The following is a 20,759-nucleotide window of genomic DNA, read 5'->3' as shown; positions in this document are numbered from 1 at the left end:
CTATACTAAACTAGATGCAAGTGAGTTTGTGACCGGCATATGTCTTGATCTATCCAAAGCTTTTGACATCATTGACCATAATGCCCTACTGAAGAATCTTGACCAGTTAGGAATTAGAGGTATATCCAATGAGTGGCTCAGGACATACCTATGTGGTTGCAAACAGGTGGCTGAAGTGCAATATACTGACCATAAAAATACAGCTACTACTATTCAGGAAGTGAGAATGTGAAATATGGTGTTTCTCAAGGATCAGTATTAGGACCCATTCTGTTTCTCCTCTATGTCAATGATCTTATGTACAACAAGTATTGCCAAACTACCCTCCAATTTGCTGACGATACAAGCTTCTTTATTACTTTAACACAGAAGAAAAACTAAAAGATGCTACCTAAACAATGAACAGTCTAGAACAGTGGTTCAGCTATAACAAGCTAATTATGAACAAAGAAAAGACAGTAGCACTGAACTTCGATAATCTACAAGGAAGGCACCACCCAAACATACAAAAAGAACTTAGGGACATTTGAAAGTGCTGACAGCACAAAATTTCTGGGACTATGGCTCCAGAACAACACAAAATAGGAGGTACACATTGAATAGTTGCAAAGAAAACTAAGCAAAACCTACTACATGATATGGATCTTAAAAACTGGTTGCTGCAAAGACAGTCTGTTAAATGTATTCTACTCCTATGTGCATTCTCTAATTAAATATGGCATAATCTTCTGGGACAATGCAACAAAAAATATTAAACTTTTCAGGATGCAAAAGAGAATATTAAGAATTATTGAAGGGCTGAACAACACGAAATCATGCAGATCCATAGTCAAAAACTGTCAGTTCTTCCTCTTCCTTGCATTTTTATCTACGAAACATCAGTTTTCGTCAAATAATATATTGATACACACCCAGATATCTTATCAAAAAATGAAGATATACATGCATACAATACAAGGCAAAAATATGACCTTCATATAAAACAGGTGAGAACATCATTGTGCCAAAAAGGCACACTACATACTGTGATAAAGATTTACAATAATCTGCCTAACCATATTAAATCAGTAAGTAAACTCAGTAGTTTTAAGGCTGAACTAAAGGCATATTTAATTGATCATTCCTTTTAAAGTCTGACAGAGTACCTAGAAACCAACCAACAAAAATAAATATACATTATAAATATTCTACTTTGTATGTTGCCTCTAATGTTTGTCGTATTTATGATTCTTTGCTAAATTACTTCAATATCTAGTCCCTAGGAATGCAATACAAATTGTATTTTATCTTGTAAAGACCTAACCATGTCCAATATCCTTGTATATATTCTATACATGTAGGATTTGAAGGACTAAATAAATAAAGTGTAAATATCGCACCTTTTTTTTAATTGTACAGGTGTGGGTTAGTAAATCCTGCCCACCACCTCTAACACATTAAATAATAGAAATTCTTCTATGGAATAGGAGGAGTTCTCAAGCGTTTTTAATGTACAGTTGTCAGTTAGTAATTCCTATGCACCACCTTTTACACATTAAAATAATAGAATTTCTTCTATGGAATAGAAAGCTTTTACACATTACAATAATACAAATTCGTCTACAGAATAGAATAACTTGTGAGGAAGGAACGTTTTTATTTTGTTTTCAAATTTTACATTGCTGCCTGCCAAATATTTTATATCACTGGGTAAGTAATCAAAAATTTTACATGCAAAATTGTGGACCCTGTTTCGTGCTAAAGACAATCTTAATGTAGTGTAATGGATGTGATTTTTCCTTCTGGCATTGTAAGTGTGTACATAATGGTTCCTTTTAAACTGTAGTGGATTATTTACCACAAGCTTTATGAGGGAATAACCATTCTTTGAAGCAATAGTCGAAATGCCCAACTACTTAACAGATGTCTACAAGACAATTTTGGATGAGCACAACACATTATTCTAACAGAATGTGTTTGACTTTTTGAAGACTTTCTTTCAAGTTATCCCAGAACATTATTCCACATGATATTATTGAAAATATGCAGTCACATGACATTACTGAATGAAAACATTCAGAATAATCAACTAAATAATATGTGTCTGTCTAAGATTTGCAATGATTCTAAGTCCAAATGTCATTGAACTAAGTTTTTTAGGAGTTCAAAAATATAGTTTTTCCAGTTTAAATTCTCATCAACATGGACACCTGAGAATTTTGAAGTTTCAACCCTGTTTGTTATTTCCTCACCATGTTTACACTTATCATTGGTGTGGTACACCAAAATGTACGGAACTGAATATGTTGTGCCTTTTTAAAATTGAGGGTGACACCATTTGCAGAAAACCAAACAATAATACTTTCAAGAACTTTGCTTACCATTTCTTCCATTTCCGTATGTACATAAGGATTGATTACAGTACTAGTGTCATCTGCAAAAAAGAACTAATTCCACTTGTTGTATATTAGATGTAAGATCATTTAAATATATGAGGAACAATAATGGACCTAAGATTGGGCCATGGGGAACACCATACATTACTTCTTCTCAGTCAGGAATTTGTCCCATACTACATTAGTTAAATTATTTAATCTCATAAGTGTCTGACTAAAAATAGCAGGACACCGTTAAGAGGAGGAGCAAATGAAAAGAAATTCATAGATGGAGAGAGTATGTAAAGTTATTTCAGTGATTACAAAATCAAGTCAAATTTTCAAAGAACTTGGCAGTATGAGTCTGCTTATCAGTATGACTCTGTAGCCCATCTGACATGGATTGTTGTAATGATTTGGTGGAAAGGGCATCATAAAGCTGTTGTATCCTCTCTTGAGGCAAGTTAGTCCTCAACTGTTGTAAATGGTCCTTGGTATCCTGGACACTTGCACAGAGATGGAGTCGACATCTAAACTAGCCCCACACAGGTTCTATTGGGGACAGATCTGGACATCCTGCTGGCCACTGAAGTGCCTCAATATCATACAGACAGTTCATATAGACATGTGCTATGTGTGTGGATGAACACTGTTCTGCTGAAAATTGCCACCACTATACTATTGCTTGTGAGGTAACATATGGGGATGCAGGATATCTGTGATGTAACAATGTGCCATCAGGGTTCCCTCAGTCATGACCTTTAGTCATACTTGATGGGTCCCAATGCCATGACACCAGAAGTAACACTGCTCTGCCTCTACAAACCATTGGATGAATGGGACCTCTCCTCAGGTTGTCCCCAAATTTGCTGACATTTGTCATCCAGGATAGTTCAGAACCATAATTCTTTATTGAACACAATACATACCATTCATCAGCAGGCCATCCTTCCTGGTCATGGAACCATCTGGAATGCAGCTGTTTGTGCTGTGGTGATGACAGCGGCCTACGCATGGGATAGTTATTCCCTGCTCTGGTTGCTACTAATCTATGAGTAGTGGTGTGGGATGACAGAGAACATTGCTGGAGCTCCAGTACTTCTATACTGGCAGTTGCAGATGTGAAAGAGCTGCAGCATGATTGGTGCGTTATATGGCGATCCTCCCTTGTGGTGGTCAGACGTAATCTACCGGAATCTTGATGCTAATTATGCCTGATCTCACATTCCCTTGCATTATAACATCAGGCATCTGTCACATGCAAATACCTCACAAATCTAGAAATAGCATGATTCAACCAGCCAGCCAAATGGAGACCTAAAATGAGGTCCCTTCCAAATTCAGCAAGTTACTGATAATTATGTCTTACAAGTGTATGCAGCTTCTTCATGTCCTTCACAGTGATCACTCAACATCTGATGCTGTTCATGCCCCTTATAAACCTCACTGGGTATGGTAACAACCCAAACACAACCAACACTAATTCACTATGGTGGCCATTCCATCTGTCACAGAGAATTTCAGCTCCAGTCATTTCCATATGCTCTGATGGCATTTTTATTTTCACACGAAGTTTCACTGATATTCGACCATGTCTTTTGGGTGCTTCACTTTTTCTTGCCAGACAGTGTATATTTTTGGAATGAGAAGTCCAGTGCTACAATTTAAAAATAATTCTGCAAAAATTAATGAACTTCCTATTCTTGATCACCGTTTCAAAACCATTTGAAATAAATCTGAAAAGTCTGAACTGCATCGGCAGTAAATATTTGTTTTCTTGTTTACATTATTATAGATGACTATTAACAGAAGAGAACATGCAAATCAGTAATGATTGAAAACCTTAATCACTGAAGACTTAACAATGGAGGAGAAAATGCAAATAAATGATGAGTGATGTGAGCACTGGGTATAGAGCACAGGTTGTACCAGGAGACTTCACTACTGAGTTTCTGAAGAGTAACAATAGTTCTAACTTCATACATCTTCCAAGACTAGAGCTTATTATGGCAGAAGCAGTTGGACACATTTTCTGCATAATAATCATACATCATGATGAATATGGTTCAGTTTTCATCAGCGAAAAGGCTTACACAGAAGGTGTACTCCATTGTTGTAAAACAGTAAAAGCAAGTTATTACTCATCACCAACTGAGAAAAAGTTTAGTTAGAAGAATCCAAGCTCTGTATACTCTGTGCCACAGTTTATGGAGACAACAAAAATACACACCAAGGTGACAAAGTCATGAGATAGCGATATGCACATGTATGTGCAGATGGATATGTGTGTGTGTGTGTGTGTGTGTGTGTGTGTGTGTGGGCGCGCGAGTGTATACCTGTCCTTCATTCCACTTAAGGTAAGTCTTTCCGCTCCTGGGATTGGAATGACTCCTTACCCTCTCCCTTAAAACCCACATCCTTTCGTCTTTCCCTATCCTTCCCTCTTTCCTGAAGAAGCAACCGTTGGTCATGAAAGCTTGAATTTTGTGTGTATGTTTGGGTTTGTTTGTGTATCTATTGACCTGCCAACGCTTTTGTTTGGTAAGTCACATCATATAATAGTGTGAAACATCTAAATTGTCTTTCTTTGGGATCTTGTTGAACTCATGCATCACATTGGCTTTAATGTCGTTTTTGTGACAGGTGTCGATGCATCACCAATTTTGTTCAGGAGGCAGGATGTGTGGGAAAAACTTTACACACTCTTTTCTCTTCTTCAAAACAATCTGGAGAATGTCTTGAACACTTGACTTAGAGAAGTTCAGTTAATTGCACCTTTGCGATTTGTGACACAACAATGATGACACACCACAGCAGCATTTCCTTTATGTAACAATATCTGTTTACAACTGACTGGTCAAGGACACAGCTGTTGTTTACAGTTTTTGATTCCAGTCCCCCTCCACCATGAAACATGGACCCTGTCATAAGTGGAGTGGCTTGCATTACTCAGTGATACAGACAGCCATAAAATGCAGGTGCAGCAGTCTGGATGACTGACTAATTTGGCATTCTAACATCAACCAAATTGGTCTCTTGGGTAAAATATTCTGGAGGTAAAATACTCTCTCTTTCGGATCTCCAGGTGGAAACTACTCAGGAGGATGTCACTTTATAGATAAATAATGATGGCGACCTCTTGGGTAACATAGTCTGGAGGTAAAATAGTCCCCTATTCAGATCTCCAAGCGGGGACTACTCAGGAGGTTGTCATCATCAGGAGAAACAACACTGGCATCCTACGGATCATACCATGGAATGTTAGACTCCTTAATTAGGCAGGTAAGTTAGAAAATTTAAAAAGAAAAATGGATAGGTTGAAGTTAGATATAGGGGGAATTAGTGAAGCTTGGTGGCAGCAGGAAGAGGACTCCTGGTCAGGTGAGTACAGAGGTATAAATACAAGGTCAAATAGGGGTAATGCAGGAGTGGGTTTAATGATAATAAGAAGATAGGAATGCGGATAAGCTACTATGAACAACATAGTAGTATTGTAACTTGCACATGAATTCTTTACCGAAGAATAAAAAACTGGTAGAAGCTGACCTCAGTGACGTTCAGCTGTGATTCCAGAGAAATGCAGGAATACAGGAGGCAATACTGACCCTACAAATTATCGTAGAAGATAGGTCATGAAAAGCAGACCTACATTATAGCATTTATAGACTTAGAGAAAGCTTTTGACACTTCTAAGTGTAATCCTCTCTTTGAAATTCTGTAAGTAGCAGGGGTAAAATAAAGGGTGCAAAAGGTTATTTACAACTTGCACAGAAACCAGATGGTATTTATAAGAGTCAAGGGGCATGAAAGGGTGGTCGTGGTTGCAAAGGGAGTGAGACAGGAATTTAGTAGCCTGTCCCTGATGTTATTCCACATTAAAATGAACAAGCAGTAAAGGAAACCAAAGAAAAATTTGGAGTATGAATTAAAGCCCAGGGAGAAAAAATAAAAACATTGATGTTTGTCAATGACATTGTAATTCTATCAGAGACAGCAAAGAACTTGGAGTAGCAGTTTAACAGATGGATGGTGTCTTGAAAGGAGGATATAAGATGAACATCAAGAAAAGCAAAACAAGGATGGTGGAATGTGGCCAAATTAAATCAGGTGATGCTAAGGGAATCGGAGTAGGAAACAGACACATAAAGTAGTAGATGAGTTTTGCTATTTTGGCAGAAAAATAACTGATGATGGCTGAAGTAGACAGGATATAAAATGCACACTGGAAATGGCAAGAAAAGCACTTCTGAAGAAGAGGAATTTGTTGGCATCGAATATAGATTTTAGTTTTAGGAAGGTATTTGTCTGAAGGATGGCCATCTATGGAAGTCAAACATGTACATAAACAATTTAGATAAAAAGAGAAGCTTTCAAAATTTAGTGCTACAGAAGAATGCTGAAGATTAGATGGGTCGATCAAACAACTAAAGAGGAAATACTGAATAGAAGTGGGGAGATAAGAGATTTGTAGCACAGCTTGACCAGAAGAAGGGACTGGTTGATATGACATGTCCTGAGACATCAAGAGATCATCAGTTTAGTATTTGAGGGAAGTGTAAGGGGTAAAAATCATAGAGGGAGACCAAGAGATGAATACAGCAAGCAGATTCAGAAAGCTGTAGGTTGCAATAGTTATTAAGAGATGGAGAGGCTTGCACAGGGTAGAGTAGCATGGCAAGCTGCACCAAACCATTCTTTGGATAGAAGACCACAATAACAACAGTTCCAACTGCCATCATAGTTACTGCACTGACTTCACTTGTACGCCAGGAATAAAATCAGTCTTCGAAATTTTTGGGTCTATGGTGTACGATGACCAGACTAAGTCTCACCTGTTTTCAGTAGCACTGCAGCAGTAGCTCAAAATAGCAGCTCCAATTCATTCTCCTGCCAACTGCAAGTGATGAAATTTCCTAGCACACAAAACATAGCACCAATCATAATTTGTTGTCAGCTGTTCAGGCTTACAGGCTGAAGGTCACAAACACACGGCATATCACTGGTGTAGGCAGTTTCCTGAAAGTTGTCAAAATGTACATACTGAAGGGGGCTGTGGGTGACTGCCCCTCTTCAATGATGACCATTTGGAGCTAGTGTGACAATACATGGAAAACCATTGTTTCATGATAATGGATCTCAGGATCCATTTTCTGCAGATATCGTGCCCCTTTTTGCATTAAATTGTCACTAAGCACCTGCAGTTCAAGAAAGTATGAGTCAGGTGTAAGGCAAAAAACCCAACATCTGAAACACAAAATGAATTGGTTTGCATCAGCATTAACATTTCTGCAGCAGTAGTACAATGATGACTGTGACAAATTCCTCAGCAGGATTGTCATATGCGTTGAGATGTGATTTGTGCACTTGACACTAGATAACTCACGGAAGTTGATCCACTGGTGGGACAGTGGACCTCAGACCAAGATGAAGTTCAGACTGTTTCTGAGTAGAAAGTGATGTGTGCAGTGTTCTGGAATGGAAAAGGAATTCTACTCATTAACTTCCTGGCCAGAGGATAAACATCGAAAACTGACCATTGCTGTGAAACTCTGCAGAAATGGCAATGGGCCATTCAAAATATGAGGGATGGAGTGCTGAGTGCAGATATGCTGATTCATGACAATGCTTCTCCACATATGGCATGGTGCACAATAGCTGTTGTGGAGGAGTTCATCAGGGAGCTGTTTGATCACCGTCTGAAGAATCCTAATCTTGCACTAACTGATTTCTAACTTATCTTGTACTTCAAGACATTCCTGACCTTTGATCAGCATTTTCACAATGATAAAGAGTTAAAGATTTTGGTCGCATGCTACATAGCAATACAAAGGCTGATCCTATGGTATGACAAGTATCTCAATTCTGTTGGATACAATGTCAAAAATAGCTCAAACATTGCTATATCTGTTGCCAATACAGTTTTTCATACAACTATGTTTTCTTTTCTTTTTATAACAAGGAAATTTAATTTCTGTATTACCCTTGTATTGTCTGCCTGTAGATATCTTTATGTGGTAACTGCTTCACTTCTGTCCTTAGTGACATGGTAGTTAGTGTACATGGTGCCTGGAGCAAAGCTTTGACTTCTTAGATTTTTATTCTGTGATCTTTGCTATGTGTGGGCGCTTTGCTTTGTCATGAGAATCCTTTTTTCTAAGTGTTTTTGTAACATTTTTGTATGTGATTTTGTATCCTATCACAAATCTTGCATGGACATTAAGGCCTTCATCAGCAGTAGACAGACACACACACACACACACACACACACACACACACGTCTGCAGTCTCAGAGAACTGTGTGGTTTCAGTTCTCTGAGACTGCAGATGTGTGTGCAAGTTGCATTTGCGTGAGTGTGTGTATGTGTGTCTACTGCTGACAAAGGCCTTAATGGCCGAAAGCTATAATTGTGTGAATCTTTTTGTTGTACCTATGGCGACTCAGCATCTCCACTATATGGTGAGTAGCAACTTTCTTCTCTGGTATTGTTAAATTCCATCCTGGATTTTCCATTGTTTTATATGGTAATATGAAGTGCTTATATTGTGGACATAGAGGAATGTTTGATGTGAGTAGTTGCCTTTGACCAGTCACATGGGAAACATACGACAGAAGTCATAAGCAATATGGCAATTACAACATGATGTTTTTGGAGTTTTGGCAAACAGGATAAGCTACAGATCAATCTCTTACCACAACCAGGTTTATTTAGTTTCACATTCATTGGCTTCATCAACCCACAACCAAGCTGTTGCCTTCCAACCCAACCTGTAGCTTGGGTTAAGTTGCAGACCAATCTGTCACCACTACCATTCTTTTTTTTCTCCTCTCCTTACATCAGTGGCTTCACCAAGTAATAACAACACTGTGAATACACGCACCAAATGGTGATGCGACAACAACCATCAACATTAAGTCACTGGCCAAAGCTGGTGACTCATATCGAACATTCCTCTTGTCCCTATATTTTTTTCAGCTATTTTCTGAATTTTACGTTAAAACAGCACATGCTTGGCTGGTTTCAAAACTATTCAAAATGTACCTGGAAATTTTTAGACCACTTATTGTTCCAGCCTTTGAAGATGAAGTGCTACTTAAAACATCCATTGTCGTGGAAAGTGTTATCTATGAACAGTCATTAATTTTTATTTAGCTAGCTTAATGTTTTTTATACGAATATTTTTTAGAATATTCCATATTCCTTACAGTGTTGGGAGCTATCTCTCAAAGATTGCCTCTGCTTCTTAAACACACTGTATAGAGCCAAATATATTTGTTATGACACTTTTCTGTATTTCTGCATCCACCATCAATACGCCTGGTGTTGTTTCAAGAATTTGGACATTTTAATACATGGTCAGTAAACTAATTGATGGCAAGTCCAGTGGAGAAACCCTTCTAGAATCCAAATAGTCTTTTCAGACATGCTCAACCAGTCTTCAGTACACGCATCTTTTTCAAAAATTTAATATGTTAATTTGCTAACTGAATGTCACACTGCAGTTTATGTGCTTGAAGATCTTGTGTATCTTACCATTGTTATCAATGTTGAGCAGTATTTATATGGCAGTATAATCTCAGAGTAATATGAGTTATGACAATTAACTCTTCTAGGTAATCCGGACATTTGAGGTGGTTCTGACTCCATGAATTTTTTGCTGGGTACTCCCCAATCATCCAATGGTAACTGGTTAAAAAAGTGTTCTGAGAGTGCCATCCTTGCATAGCTGCAGTAGTTAGGCAATCACCACATAAAACAAGTTTTTCACTCTGGCTCCATTGTGCATGTTAGACACTCACACTGTCTGGGTCCCTAACATCTCAGCTGACCGTAGCTTTATGCCTAGCTTTTAAAAGGTTGATCTGGGCACAGCGGATGTGGAGTTGAAACAGTGCCACATATCATGATTAATTAGGCACCATTGCCGCACTGTAAGGGCAGTGCTGCCAGCTACACACCAGTCCACAGTTAACACTTGACAATGGCTGGAAAGTGCTTAACTAAAACTTTGTGGAGTTTGAATCACATGATGCAGCTGTAAGTCTGAGAAGATAATGATCTTATTATTTTGTTATTTACAGGACAAAGAGAAAATGGCTTTGATGGACAGATCAGTGTACTTCATCTTAAATGTTTGTAGTGACTGAGTTCCATCCCTTATTTGCAGTTATTAAAAATATGTGAAATACCAATTTACTACTCCAACAACCTCTTCAGTGCACTCAAAATGTTTTCCTGTCACAAATCCCTTTGGCTATGGGAAAGGAATCTGGTGAAGAGGATGGATTTTCCAACAATTTATATTTATGATCTCTACATTTTCTCTTTATCAAAGCTTCTTTCATTGTCCTGATGAAAGCAGGCTAAGCTTCTACCCAGCTACTTTTTTTATTCAGTTGAGCCAGAAGGCATGCATAGTATTCACTAAATACTGTTTTATCTTTAGTAAGTTAACAATGAAAAGAATTCCATTTTCATTCCTGAAAACACATGCCATAAACTTCTGCAGCAGACAAAAATTAAATTCAGACTCTGTATTTCATCGCTACTAACCTCAGTCATTTTGTTTGATCACTGTTTCAGCTCTGACACCTCATCCAAAATAATTAATCTGTGCAAAAATCTATTTATTACAGTACCAGGTCAGACAGTGTCATATATGTTAATCATTGTAACACCATATTAGGCCAAAAAGGTGTATATCATGCAGGAACAAAACTTTACAACAGATTACTGAGACATATAAAATCTCTTCCTGAACTACAAAGCTTTAAAAAGTCTGTGACAGCCTATCTTCTAAAAAACTGCTACTATTCAATATCACAGTATCTTATGCAAGAAAAAATGTAATTTGTATTTTTAATTGTAGAAGTAAGTTATAAATATACAGTATTTAAAAAATGTAATTATTAACTGTATAGATCCTATTTGTTATAAAAATTGAAATAATGTATGTTTGACATTTGAAAAACCAATAGCTAAAAAGGTTTCTGTCCAATATCCTGTGTACAATATATGAACCGAAAAAGAGATTTATATGGACACATAAATAAATAAAAGAATAATTTTTCATATGGGCCAAACATTAAATTAATTTTTTGTGTTAGTTGCCATGTTAACTTTTACACTCCTGTTTACAAAAAATGACCAGTGATGATTTGTGATTTTTGTTATCACTGTTCCACAATTACTATAGCTCTAAATGAAATTGGTATAAAATGCAAAATGGCAAAGCAGGAGTGGCTAGAGGGCAAATTCAGTGCTATAGAAGAATGTGTAACTAAGAGAAAGGATAGATGCCACCTACACGAAGATTAAAGTGACATTTGAAGAAGAGAGAAGCAACTGGATTAATACCAAGGGCTCAGAAAGGAAAGTAAATGAAGATAAGACAGAAGAGATGATACTGTGAGAAGAATCCGACAGAGCACTGAAAGATCTAAGTCGAAAAATGTGTCTAGAGTAGATGACATTCCCTCAGAATTACTGAGATCCTTGGGAGAGCCGGCCACAATGAAACTATTCCAGCTGATGAACAATAAATATGAGGCAGTGGAAACCATCAGACTTAAAAATGAATGTAATATTTCCATTTTCAAATGAAGAGAGCACTGGCAGATTTAAATATAAGGGGTGTTCAAAAAGAAATGAGCCAGAGGCAGAAACCCGTATCTGTATGTTAGAAGTATTGACAGTGGCTGTTGAGACACTTGTCCCACTGTGACACAAGGCAGCGAATGACTGTCTCACAAAATTCCCGGGGCTGCAATGTTAACCAGTTCTGCACATACAGCAGGACGTCGTTGTTCACATGAGTGCAGGAAAGGTTATGCTGCCGTTCTTCTTTGACCCTCTTCTGATTCACTTCCTGCAGCACGGGACAACTGTGAATGCCCAGCATTACTCGCAAACCTTGACTACCCTTCGCCAAGCAATCAAATCAAAATGACCAGGCAAATCTCACCCAAGACAATGCAAAGCCTCATACTGCCAACACAGTCATGGAACTCCTGGGAGGTTCTCGGTCACCCTCCACACTGTCTGGATCTCTCTTCCTGTGATTACGCCATTTTTGGTCCTCTTAAAAAGGCTATGAGGGGCAAACAATTCACCTTGCACGACAATGTCCAGCTGTATGTGCGGAACTGGTTAACATTGCAGCCCCAGGCATTTTATGAGGCAGTCATTCACCACCTTGTGTCAAAGTGGGACAAGTGTCTCAACAGCCATGGTCAATACTTCTAACATACAGCTACTGGTTTCTGTAATTATGCCTCCAGGTGGTTCTTTTTGAATGCCTCTTATATTAGAGAACTATCAATCTAAAAAGCCATGGTTGCAAAACACCAATGCAAGTTATTTACAGAAGAATGAAAATCTGTAGGAGGTCACTTTGGTTTCCAGAGGAACATAGGAACAGGCAATGCATTCTTGTCTTAGAAGATATGTTAAAGTAAGACAAGCCTACATTTACAGAATTGTAGACTTAGAAAAAGTTTTTGACAATGTTGGCTGAAATATCGAAGTAGCAAAGATAAAAAACAGGGAGTGAAGGGCTGTATGTAGCTTGATAGAAATCAAGAGTGAAGGGTATGAATGGGAGCAGTAGTTGATAAAGGAGTGAGATAAAGCTGTAGCCTATCCCCAATGTTAATCAATTGATACTTTCAGCAAGTACTGCAGCAAACCAAAGAAAAATTTGGAGAAGAAATTAAAATAAAGCAAGAAGCAATGAAAAATTTGTGTTTTGTCAGTGACATTACAATTCTGTCAGAGACATCAAAGGGCTTGGTGGAGCAGTTGAACACAATGAATAATGTCTTGAAAAGAGGTTACAATAAGGTCATCAGCAACAGCAAAACAAAATTAATGAAATTAGTCAAATTAAGCCAGTTATGCTGAAGGGATTGGATTAGAAATTGAGACACCGAAAGCAGTAGATGGGCATTGCTATATGGGCAACAAAATAACTAATGATGGCTAAATAGAGAGATTACAAAATGATGACAGGCTATAACAAGGAAAGCATTTATGAAGAAGAGGAATTCATTACCATTGAATATAATTTTACTGTTAGGAAATCTATCCTGAAGATATTCATCTGGTGTGTAAATAATTGAAATGGGGTGATAAGCGATTCAGACAAGAGAACAGAAGCTTTTGAAATGTGGGGCTGTAGTAGGAAGCTGAAGATTAGATGAGAAGATCGGTAACTAATGTGGAGGTACTGCATTAGATTGAAGAGAATAGAAATTCATGGCACAACTTGAATAAAAGGCAGGTTTCATTGATAGGACATGTTCTATGGCATCGACGAAGTGTCAATTTGGCATTAGGGGGAAGTGTGTGGATAGGGGTAGGGGGGAGGGATTAAAAACTCTACTGGGAGACCAAAGGATGAATACAGCAGAAAGGTTGAAATTGATGTCATCTACAACAGTTATTCAGAGCTGAAGAGGCTTCTGCAACACTGATTAGCACATACAACTGCATCAAACCAATCTTCAGACTGAATACAACAACAGCAGCAAATAGTTCTAAATACAATCATTCTTTTTCACACATTAGTTTTCCATACACATTAGTTTTCCATCATTATGTCTGATATTAACATTTCATTTGGTTACAATAAGTTAACATTTATTTGCAAGTGCACTTAAGTGAATGTGAACTCAAATATCTTAAGAACTCATTGAGCCAATCAATAGCCTGTTAATGTTTACAGGAGCAAAATACTACAAATACACACAATCAGAAAGGAGGATCGAGGACTTTATTATTGTGTGGCTGATAATGGAGTGGGAAAGGCAGCAAGGCGTAGTGTTGAACTGAATGTTGAATTTGCCCCCATAGTTAATGTGGCCAGACAGAGAGTAGGACAAGCTCTCCAGTATGATGCTGATATAGAATGTACTGTGGATGGTTCACCAGATCCTAGTGTTTACTGGATTAGAAATGGCACTGTCTTACAAAGTAACAACAAATACATGTAAGTAGATAACAGTATAACAAAAAATTTTACAGCATAAGCAGTAGTATTTAAAAGATAGAGAAATAACTAATTTAGTTTAGGAAGTAATGTTAAGCGCAACAACTGAGAAAATGTTGTAAATAAACTCTCTCTCTCTCTCTCTCTTCTCTCTCTCTCTTATTTTCCTCTGTCATTGAATTACTCTACAGATCATGCAGCACGTAAGCAGGTGTTATTACCGACTGTAAGGCAGAAGGTAAGACAAGCCCATGTATAGAGGGAAAAACAAGGATTCAGTAATGGTATTGATGGCGAGTGAATTTGAATCAAGTGTGTAGCAACTAACATTTGCAAAAAGGAAGAAGGGTCTGAAGTAAGAAACAAAGTCTGTACATAGGACAAGAGGACCAATATGTAAGAGAAGATAGAAGAATAATATTTGGGAGTCTGTCGGATAATCAATTGAAGGATGAGAACAACTGATTGAGAGAAGAAAATAGAAGGAAGTAGAAGGTTACTAAATAATGAAATGAATGATTTAAGAAAAAACTGAGAAAATTGTAGAAACAGAAAACCACTATGAATGGTAGTAGATACTGAGGAATGTGCTTGTCTGTTGTTACTTGGTCTTGATATGAAACATATCAAGATTAGTTGCAAATGAAGACTCTATAGAAAAACAGATTATAAAGGCCTATACTGTCTTCTTCAATACTTCTGTTATGGAAGCTTATCATATATGGAACAGTCAATTTGGGTATGTTGATCATAATCTCCCCTACTGGGTTGATTAACTCAATTATTGTTATATATGTGTATGGAAGAGTGTTGCCTATTTACTTTTCATGCTGCATAGTTGCCTAGCAATGGCTATACTATAGAAGACAATGTCAAAGTTTGTTGTTAGACAAGAAAGGATACATCGGGTGATGATAGGCTTATATGTAGACAGATCATCATAAGTCAGTGATTTATGTGCTACCACTGCCTTTGACAGTTCCTGCCAACTTCAATACCAAAATGATATCACAGCCTCTCTTGAAATTGATGTCAGGTTCAGTGCTGACTATGCATTGTTTCTGATAAATACTACACCCTACCACCAAAGATGTTGGTCACTGTAAACAATACAGACTTCATTGGTTCTGCTATTAGTGATACACTTACCATCACAAATAACATGGAAATCACTCTTAAAATGGCAACTCAGCTTCTCAGATGACCTCTGAGCTCTCTACCATTATAAAAACTCAATTCAGTAATTATGAAAAGGATAGATTGCTACTCACCATAAAGATGACATGTTGAGTTGCAGACAGGCACTATGAAAAACCCATCACACACTGAGCTTTTGCCCTTCTCATATTCATACAACCTGGCACACCTCACTTGGCTGCTGTCTCTAGCTGCTCTGGCCAGATTGCAGCTGCAAACACTGAATGAAGGAGCAGGCTGACATGGGACAAGCAGAAGGGGGGACAGCAGAATATGGATGGGGGCAAAAGGGGGCAAGGGTTAGAGGACAGCAGTACTGGGCCTTCAGGCACAGCTTCGAGAAGCTATGGGGAATAGGGAGGTGAGGTGGTAATGGGAAGCAGAGAGGAGAAAGACTGGTGGGAATGTTAGCAGACAGCGGCACACAGTGAGGGTGAAGAATGTGACTCTGGAGGAGGTTATACGACAGGGCAGAAATTGTTGGATGGAGGGTCTGGGAGGATTAGATTATTGTAGGTTGAGACCTGGATGATTTCGAGAGTGGAGAATGTGTTGTAAGGATGACTCCCATCTATGTAGTTAAGAAAAGTTGGGAGTGCAGGGGAGGATCCACATGACCCAGCTTGTGAACAAGTCATTAAAATCAGGCATGCTATGTTCAGCTGCATATAATGTCCCAAGATGGTCCACTTTGCTCTTGGCCACAGTTTGGCAATGAGCAATGGGCATTCATCCTGTTGGACAGCTGGTTGGTAGTCATACCAACATAAAGAGTTGTGTGCTACGATTGCAGCAGAGCAGGTATATGCCATGTTTGATTTCACAAGTGGCTCGGTCTCTGAGGGGATAGGGTAAACCAGTAACAGGATGAGAGTGAGAAGTGCTGGGTGGGCACATTAGACAGGTCTTGCAGCTGGGCCTTCCACAGGGATAGGACCCCTGTGGCAAGGAGCAGGTGTTGGGAATGGCATAGGAAATGATTAGGATGTTATGGAGGTTGGGTGGGTGATGGAACGCCACTTTATAAGGGGTGGGAAGGACCCTGGGTAAGATGACCTCATTTCAGAGCATGATGATAGATAACAAGAGCACTGATGGAGGATGTGGTTCAGTTATTCCAGTGTGTGATCATACTTGGTGATGAAGAGGGCACTCTTTTGTAGCTGGTTCTTGGGGCAGGATTGGGGATTTATGGGGATATGGCACAGGAAATCTGTTAGTGGAATAGGCCTGGAGGATAGCACCTGTTTGTGAAGGCCTTTGTGAGACCTTCAGCATACTGGTGAGAGGTTTCTTGTTTACAGATATGCCATCTTCACACGGCCAGGCTGTATGGGAGGGATTTTTTGGCTTGGAAGGGACAGTAGCTGCTGAAATGCAGGTATTATTGCTGCATGGTGGGTTTAAGGTAGACAGAGGTGTATATGGAGCCATCAGAGATGAGGAGGTCAATATCCAAGAGGGTGGCATTCTGAGTTGAGGAGGACCGTGTGAAGCCAATGGGAAAGGAGGTGATGAAGTTATCAAGGAATGAGGATAGGGTTTCTTGGTCCTGGTACAGATCATGGAGATATCATCAATGACTCTGAACGAGACCAGGGTTTGGATTTTGGGGGGCTAGAAAGGTTTCTCCTAGATAGCTCATAAACAAGTTGGCATAGGAGGATGCCATGTGGGTGCCCATGGGTGTGCCACAAATTTGTTCATATACCTTCCCTTCAAATGAGAAGCAGCTATGTATTAGGGGTGAGTTAATAAGGAGTATGAGAAATAAGGTAGTTGGTTTGGATCCGAGGGACATTGGGATAGTTAGTGCTCAGTAGTGGCAAGACCATGGACATGGGAGATGTTGGTGTATATTCTAGTTATTGTCCATTCATCCTCTGTTTCCCTGTGTTTTTTCATCACTTTCCTAACCACACACACTCTGACCCACACTGTATCAGTGGTCTTGTCTGTGCACAACACATGGTTAAATGACTGTGCGGATTGTCAGTGCAGCTTTTCATGCCCCAAATTCTTCTAATTGATGATTAAATTAATCCTATTGATCCCATTTCCTCCCTCATTTTCAGGTGTTTTCGTATGTTATTTTCCACACCTACCAGTCCCACAAAAAGATGTGAACCTCAATCTAACCAGCTGCCTCCCCTTCCCACCTTTCTCTCTCCTCTTATTCCAACATGTGCATATTCCCATACCTCATCTCTTCTGTGTTTTTCCCATTTCTTTTTTTATATTTGTTTGTATGTATTTTTACTCACTTATTTTTGCATGTATTTACATATTTGTGTGTATTTTTGCGTGTCTGTATGTATTTTCATATCTCTTTTTCTGTTACACAACTCCCCTCATAACTACCTAATGACTACATTTGCCTGTTTCCCACATCATTTCCCATTTCTCCAATGCCATACATGCCACAATGAACCCTTGCTCCATATATCTATGCCATTTCAGAAAGTTATCCCTTTGCCTGTATAAAACTTAGTCCCACATCCTGTTCCTTAAATGTTGCCTAAATCATGGAACCCCCTTCCCCCCTCAGTGGCCTAACCATAAAAATTCCTTTCTCTGGATCCCACCCCTCCTCTCACAATGACCTTCAGCTTTTCAGATTCTGCCAGTCCCTGTCCTTCACAAACCTGGTACTGCAAAATCACGTGTCCATGGCACAGGCATCCCAGAACAACCTCTGCCCCCTCTACTGCTGTTCGATCCCTGATATATATGTCACATACCGGAAATTAAGTCCCTCCATATTATCTAACCTGCTGACATCCTACTGGCACCTTGGGGCACCACTATCCAACCTGTGTCCTACCCGCAGTATTCTCCTCATCAACCCCTCATAGCACTCAGACCATTCCAACATGACCTTTTCAACTTGCCAGGTCCCCCCAAACCAACAATCCACTAAATCCAGAGCCAAAACAGTCCTGGTACACTGTTGTTAGCCTTTCCACCAAAATCTTCATCCTCATATGTTTCAGTTCTATCCAAATCCCTCACCTTCGGCCCTGCACCCAGATTTAACCAAGTTGGATTTGGCAAAGACATATTCTCCTTCTCCTGATCATTGCAATGTAAACATTTATTTCTCACCAAGGCCTCCAACCGAAGCCAACCTAATCCCAACATTGAACCCTACCTCATCCAGTTCATACTACCATTCAACCATCTCCCCCCCCCCTCCAATCCAACCTAACCACTCCCTGGTCACCTTCTAGGAATTCCTTACATCTGACTTGGCCGACAGTTCAAACCTGTGTCCAGCCATCCAGATTTAGGTATACAGTGATTTCTCTAAATTGCTCCTGGCAAATGCCAGAATGTTTCCTTTGATTTATTGCTCCATTTTCATCTACAGCTGCCCAATGTTCAAGAGATATTTGTATCTTTATGTTGATATTAACAATTTTATGCATAATATACCTGTGGACTAGGGGTTGGTTGCTCAGCATGTTCGTTCAGAGGGTTAGCTCTCCTCTGTAATAAAAAAAAAAAAAAACTGAGTTAATGGATCAACAATGAATTTTGATTATTAATCAGCATTGGCGGCCGAAGACTCCCAGCATAAGAAGTCACCCTCATTTTGCCAATGGCCTTGTCAAAGAGGGCGGAGGAGTGGACAGAGGTTCAGGGCAATCTCTTGCCCTAGGAGTGGGCAACTGCCCCTAAAGGCAGAAGAATCAGCAATGATCAATGGCATGAGGATGCAGAAGGCAATGGAAACCACTGCACTAAAGATACATTCGTATATCCACAGGAGATGTGGCCTGTAACTGAAGAAGTGTCATGATGATCTCTCCATCGGCAAAAGATTCCGGAATAGTCCCCCATTCAGTCCTCCTGGAGGGGACTCCCAAGGCAGTGGTTACCACGAGAAAAAGACTGAATAATCAAAAAAAGGATAATGTTCTACAAGTCGGGGCATAATAGAACGTCAGAAGCATGAATGTGGTAGGGAAACTAGAAAATCCAAAAAGGGAAACATAAAGGCTCAATCTAGATATAGTAGAGGTCAGTGAAGTGAAGTAGAAAGGAGACAAGGATTTCTGGTTAGGTGAGTATAGGGTAATATCAACAGCAGCAGAAAATGGTGTAACAGGAGTAGGATTTGGTATGAATAGGAAGGTAGGGCAGAGAGTGTGTTACTGTGAACCATTCAGTGACAGTGTTGTTCTTATTAGAATTGACAGCAAACCAAAACCGACAACGATAGTTCCAGTATACATGCCGACGTCACAAGCTGAAGATGAAGAGATAGAGAAAGTGTATGAGGATACTGGAAGAATAATACAGTATGTAAAGGGGGATGAAAATCTAATAGTCATGGGAGACTTGAATGCAGTTGTAGGAGAAGGAGTAGAAAAAAAGGTTACAGGAGAATATGGGATTGGGAAAGGAATGAGAGAGGAGAAAGGCTAATTGAGTTCTGTAACAAGTTTCAGCTAGTAATACCAATACGCTGTTCAAGAATCACAAGAGGAGGAGGTATACTTGGAAAAGGCCAGGTGATATTGGAAGATTTCAATTAGATTACATCATGGTCAGACAGAGATTCTAAAATCAGATGCTGAATTGTAAGGTGAACCCAGGAGCAGATATAGACTCAGATCACAATATAGTTGTGATGAAGAGTAGGCTGAAGTTTAATACATTAGTCACGAAGAATCAATACGCAAAGAAGTGGGATACAGAAGTAATAAGGAATGACGAGATATGATTGAAGTTCTCTACGACGATAGATACAGCAATAAGGGGCAGCTCAGTAGCCAGTACAGGTGAAGAAGAATGGACATCTCTAAAAAGGACCATCACAGAAGTTGGGAAGGAAAACATATGTACAAAGAAGGTAACTGCGAAGAAACCATGGGTAACAGAAGAAATACAATTGATTGATGAAAGAGGAAGTACAAAAATGTTCCAGGAAACTCAGGAATACAGAAATACAAGTCGGTGCGCAATGAAATAACTAGGAAGTGCAGGGAAGCTAAGTCAAAGTGGCTGCAGGAAAAATGTGAAGACATCAAAAAAGAAATGATTGTAGGAAGGACAGACTCAGCATACAGGAAAGTCAAAACAATCTTTGGTGACATTAAAAGCAGGAGTGATAACATTAAGATTGCAATGGGAATTCTACCGTTAAATGCAGAGGAGAGAGCAGATAGATGGAAAGAATACACTGAAAGCTTGTATGAGCAGAAGATTTGTCTG

General features: G+C 39.1%; 1 protein-coding gene across 1 annotated transcript in view; it reads left to right on the top strand.

The window, feature by feature from the left end:
• LOC126285015 (lachesin-like) overlaps positions 1 to 20,759 on the top strand; it is a 147,953-nt gene that overhangs the window by 82,209 nt on the left and 44,985 nt on the right. Inside the window, exon 4 of the mRNA XM_049984325.1 lies at positions 14,079 to 14,342. Coding sequence (XP_049840282.1) covers positions 14,079 to 14,342 — 264 coding nt within the window. The remainder of the gene's footprint in view (positions 1 to 14,078; positions 14,343 to 20,759) is intronic.

This window comes from Schistocerca gregaria, chromosome 8 (genome assembly GCF_023897955.1).
Source record: "Schistocerca gregaria isolate iqSchGreg1 chromosome 8, iqSchGreg1.2, whole genome shotgun sequence".
In the NCBI taxonomy this organism is placed as follows: domain Eukaryota; kingdom Metazoa; phylum Arthropoda; class Insecta; order Orthoptera; family Acrididae; genus Schistocerca; species Schistocerca gregaria.
Note: the sequence above shows the minus strand (reverse complement) of the source record. Positions and strands in the feature narration are given on the sequence as shown.